At 41.6% G+C, this 5,011-nt stretch overlaps 1 protein-coding gene across 1 annotated transcript; it reads left to right on the top strand.

Annotated features, from left to right (window-relative positions):
• The first annotated feature begins 219 nt into the window (after nucleotides 1–219).
• LOC115920527 (5-hydroxytryptamine receptor 1A-alpha-like) lies at nucleotides 220–4,595 on the top strand. Its single transcript, XM_030976392.1, has 2 exons — nucleotides 220–1,134; nucleotides 4,296–4,595. Exons 1-2 carry the CDS (start codon nucleotides 220–222, stop codon nucleotides 4,593–4,595), a joined length of 1,215 nt encoding a protein of 404 aa, XP_030832252.1.
• The last annotated feature ends 416 nt before the right edge of the window (nucleotides 4,596–5,011 follow it).

The raw sequence follows: 5,011 nt of genomic DNA on the forward strand, positions 1-5,011 counted from the left end.
ATGCGGGCTTTGAAAAGAGATTGTAAAATTTGAATAAGAAGTAATTGCCAATTTCATTTCTGTAACTTGCAGTTACCATTTAACCTTCCGCAGCTTAATTCTACGTCTCGCTTCCGATTCGTTGAGGAAAATCGCATCTAAATATGACTGTATAAAACCTTCTGCTTTTCGTTTAGAGAAGTATTCACAGACAAATCTGTGTGAGGTGCAACATTGATCATGGCCGATATCTCTAATAGCACGCAGACCTACTCAACGGACATGTTTTGGACTGACATCCAGAATGCAAGTGAATACATGAATGTCACTGCTAATTCTTTGGATCCCTTTGGAACAACTCAACTTAATCTGAGGAGTCTCATCTTCCTCGCTGTCTTTTTCGCGCTCATTATAATTGCCAACATCATCAGTCTTGGCGCATTTCTAGTAGAAAAACGTCTCTGTACCTACAATAATTACTTCATCATAAACCTCACCATACTGGATCTGCTGGTTGGAATTGGACTGGTAATTGACGTTAAGCAATGGTACATCGACCGGTATCCGTTTTCTCAAAATGCCTGTAAGGTCTTAACTGGTATCTTCAGCGGAATCGTCAATGCTTCTAACATCAACGTGGTTGTTATCTGTGCTGATCGACATCAAGCGGTCTATGATCCTATCAACCATTATATCTCTCGATCAAAACGCAAGGCAATCATCATCAGCTCTCTGTCATGGGTGATTGGACTCTCGTTCTGGATAGGGTACGTCACAGTGTGGGAGTTCGTCGTCGATCACGACAATGGACTCCATTGTTCTCAGCGGTTCCGTCTCAGTCCGTTGACGAATATGATCCAAAATAATGCCATGTTCTACTTGCCTTTGGCCATCATCGCCGTTCTCTACGTCAGAATCTTTATCAAGATTCGGAAGACGGTTGGAAGACGGAACAACAAGAAGTCGACTGGTTTAATGGACCTCAACCTTTCCACAGCCAAGGATAATGAGATGACGAGCGTAAGCGTTTCATCGACATCGCATACAGGTTCATTTAGTGACATTCTAGAGACAGGGAGCAGAGATGACACCATGATATCATCATCTTCATCACGTAATGAGACCAAGATCGGAAATATTGGCCAAGGAATATCGGTACGTAATCTACACAATTTGCCTCTTATAACACGATAGCCAGTGGCGTTCCTGGGGTACTCCGTCAGGAGGGGCAAGCGATCGAGAGAAAAAAAGGCGATGATAATTTTCACTTCTGGTGAGCGAGCGGCAAAAAAAATCTTTAAGTAACGTTTGGTATATAAACCGGTATTGTTGCAAGTCGGGGTTGGGCACATTTATTTGTTATATAGCGACGTTAATTTCATGTTTGCAAGCGAGCGTAGCGAGCAAGAAAAAAATCACTTCTTTTTTAATAATTGCCACTTAAACTTGGTTCAATTGTCCCATGCCGGGTGCGGGAACAATCTTGTGTTTAGGGTGATTTTATACCCATTTTAGCTAGCGAGCGAAAATACAATTTCTCTAATAATGAATTGCTATCAAATCTGTTTCATTGTTCCAGGTCGGAGGCGGGCACAATCGTGTTTCAGGCAATGTCAATCTCATTTTGGCGGGCAGGCAACCCCCCTTCATTCTCTTTTTTAATGATATTGTAGCAGGTTAGTGGTGGGCACATAATTCCACGAGCTAGCGAGCGTAGTGAGCGAGCGAACATGGTACATGAACTTGGTTTCATTGTTGCATGTCAGGGACGTGATTATTAAAAGCGATGTTATTTCTATTTTGGCGAGCGAGCGAAGCGAGCGAGCAAAATTTTTGTAATGATAATTTGTTCATAAATTTCAGTTTTTGTTGTTGCAGGTCAGGGCTTACACAGTCATGTCTAAGGTGATGTTAATTCCGTTTTGGCGAGAGAGCACACCCATACTTCTTTGAATAACGTTTGGTACATAACTATTAACTGGTTGTTGCAGGTTGGGGCGGTGTTAATTTCATTTTGGCGAGCGAGCGTAGCGGGCAAAAAAACAAAATCGCTCCTTTTTTAATAATTGCCAATTAAACTTGGTTCAATTGTCCTCAATGAATTGGTACATAAACTTTGTTTCATTGTTGCAAGTCGGGAGTTGGTACAATCGTGTTGTCAATCCCATTTTGGCGGGCAGGAAAATCCCCCCCCCCCCCCCCCACCACATTTCTCTTTTTAATGATATTGTAGCAGGTCAGTGGCGGGCACATTAGCATAATTCCACTTCGACGAGCGAGCGAAGAAAAAAAAACCGCTTCTCTAAAATCACCTCTCTTTTAGTGAGAACATGGTACATAAACTTGGTCGGGGTCGGGCACAAGCGTGATTTATAGTAAAGCGATGGTAGTTCTATTTTGGCGAGCGAGCAAAACAGATATAATGATGATTGGTACATAATTTTCAGGTTTTTTGTTGCAGGTCGGGGCTTACACAATCATGTTTAAGGTGATGTTAATTCCATTTTGGCGAGGGAGCGTAGCTAGAGAGCAAACCAAATTTTCTTTGAATAACGTGTGGTACATAATTATTAACTGGTAATTTGTTGTAGGTTGGAGCGAGCATGTTTGTTAGCGATGTTAATTGTAAAGACAGCGTAGCAAGAGAGGGTAAAAAAAAAATCAACTCATATATATCAATCACTAAAATCAATCAGTTCTGGCGATCAAGGAAACAATATCTCTTAAAATAACGTTTGGTACTTATTTACTAGGATTATTGTTGCAGGCAAGGGGGCGCACATATTTTGTTAGAAATGTCAATTCCATTTTGGCGAGCGAGCATAGCGAGCAAGCAAAACAAAATCAATTCTCTTTTAATAGAAATTAATACATAAACTTGTTTTTAATGATGCAGGTCGGGATGGGCGCAATTATCTTCAAGGCAAGTCTATTCCATTTATTCGCGAGCGAGCGTAGCGAGAGAAAAAATGAATTAGTCTCTTTTAGTAATATTTGGTACATACATTGGGTGTTATTGTTGCCATGGTTGCAGGTTGGGGCCAGTCGGGGAAGGCACAATTGTATTCGAGGCAATGCTAATCCTTTTTTTTCAGGGGGACGAGCAAGTGAAAACAATTAATACAAAATAGGCTAGCAAGCGCAGCTCGCGCCAGCAAAGAGTGTCGAATTTGTTATATACTTATATTTTCCTATTTTCATTCGTCTTTTTCAGGGCCGTATGCGGAATATTTTCCTGGTGGGGGAGGGGGAAAGATGCGTAAAAAGTTTTCGACGAAACTCAAAAGCGAAAGTAGTGAAGGGAGTTCGAGCGACCGAACTGGTCATGAGGGTACTTTTGCATTTTCAAACATAGAATTGAAGGATTTGGTATAGGCCTTCACTACTTGGGAGCTTTGTTAAACATTTTCAGGAAAAATCTGTACGTTTTCAAAATATCTGGGGTCAACTGCCCCCCCCCCCCCGGTGCGTTTGGTCATGGCCTTTTTTTTAAATTTCCCCATTTTTTTCTGTGCTTTCTTTTCCCTTTTTCTTTCCTTTCTCTTCTTTTTCCTTTTTTCTTTCCATTTCCCTTTTTTCCTTTTTTCTCTTTCTTTCCTTTCCTTTTTTCCCCTTTCCTTTCCTTTCTTTTCTTTCCCTTTTTTTTTCTCTTTCCCCTTTTTTCCTTTCCCCTTCCCCCTTTTTCTTTTTCCCTGCAGCCCGTCAGGGGGGGGGGGGCACTCTGCCCCTTGCCCCCCCCCCTCAGGTACGCCAGTGACGATAGCAAAGACTTTGTCCACCACCTATTCTAAAATGAGAATATGACTAAAAATGGTTACATACAAATCTGAGCATGATTTCTGTGTAAAAGAGAATTCAAATTTCTCTTAAGTTATCTCGGTGATCATGTTTTCTTAACTGTATTTGCAAGGACATCTTTTGCGACAAATAAATGATAAGATAAGCAGGCCTAAAGATTACAACGAACGATAGGCTGTTTGCTGACAGAATGTTCTCACAAGATATCTTAATATGAATCATTGACGGATAATTTCCCCGCGCTTTCCCATGTGAGTACGAAAGTAATATGCAATTGTCGCTGAAAGGAAATTTAAAGGTTACGGAACTGTTTGTGTTTGGTGTCTTGTTAAAATTTGAATAGATTCCATTGGAAGATCAAAATCACTCTAAATGCAGGAATAGGTTTTATAGCATGTATATTTTTCGCAGTATAATTATGTTCCTATCAAAATCTACGGCGTTCATGATTTCCTTTCTTTCTATTTTTTTCTATTTCTCTCTTACTTGGTCCCTGTCTGTCTCTCCTAACAACTCAGACAGCAACGTCACATCGCGTGGAATCGATGGCTGAAATGACGAAGGCGACTCGTACTCTCCTTCTCATCGTCATCGCTTTCGTACTGACATGGATTCCGATTAGCGTAATTGCTTTAATCTACAGTATCGAACCTCGACTCATCATACCTGGTCTGCCGATTGATGCTCTCATATTCTTCAGCTATCTGCAGTTCGGGAATAGCCTTCTGAACCCTATATCCTACGCCATGTCCCAGCCTCTGTTCCGTGCCACCATCATCAAAATGTTTTCCTGTAAACGACCGTTGCGGGCCAACTAGCCTTGACAATTCACCTATTTTGTAATACATTTGATATTTCCAAGCAGTCCAAACCATTTTTACTAGTTCGAAACTTGTTCTAACTAGTTTTTAACCCAACTACCCCGTTCAAAGACAGTTCAACTCGTCCTCATCTTGGTCTTAGTGCGTTCGAACGCGCTTCTATCGTGCTTTGCAATCCCGTCCTGGTTCGAGGGCTATACAAACCCAGCGCGTTCTTCCTCGTTGATGCTCGACCACATCACGTGGTAACACGTTCCTAGTAGGATCGAAGTACGGCAATTCCGTTCGTAGTACGTCCATCTCGTTTTAAGTACGTTGTCACTCCGTCCAATTACAGGACGGGGAGAATTTTGAACAGGCTCGAAGTTCTAGACCAACCTTCCCTTCCAAGCCAGTCCGAGCCCCTCCACGAA

Source organism: Strongylocentrotus purpuratus, unplaced genomic scaffold (genome assembly GCF_000002235.5).
Source record: "Strongylocentrotus purpuratus isolate Spur 01 unplaced genomic scaffold, Spur_5.0 spur5_scaffold_9, whole genome shotgun sequence".
Taxonomy (NCBI): Eukaryota; Metazoa; Echinodermata; class Echinoidea; order Camarodonta; family Strongylocentrotidae; genus Strongylocentrotus; species Strongylocentrotus purpuratus.

Bases quoted from the DNA above. Each gene is read 5' to 3' on its own strand.
- LOC115920527 (XM_030976392.1), top strand. From the start codon at position 220: ATGGCCGATATCTCTAATAGCACGCAGACCTACTCAACGGACATGTTT. The intron at 1,135-4,295 runs GTACGTAATCTA...CTAACAACTCAG, and splicing joins ATATTGGCCAAGGAATATCG to ACAGCAACGTCACATCGCGT.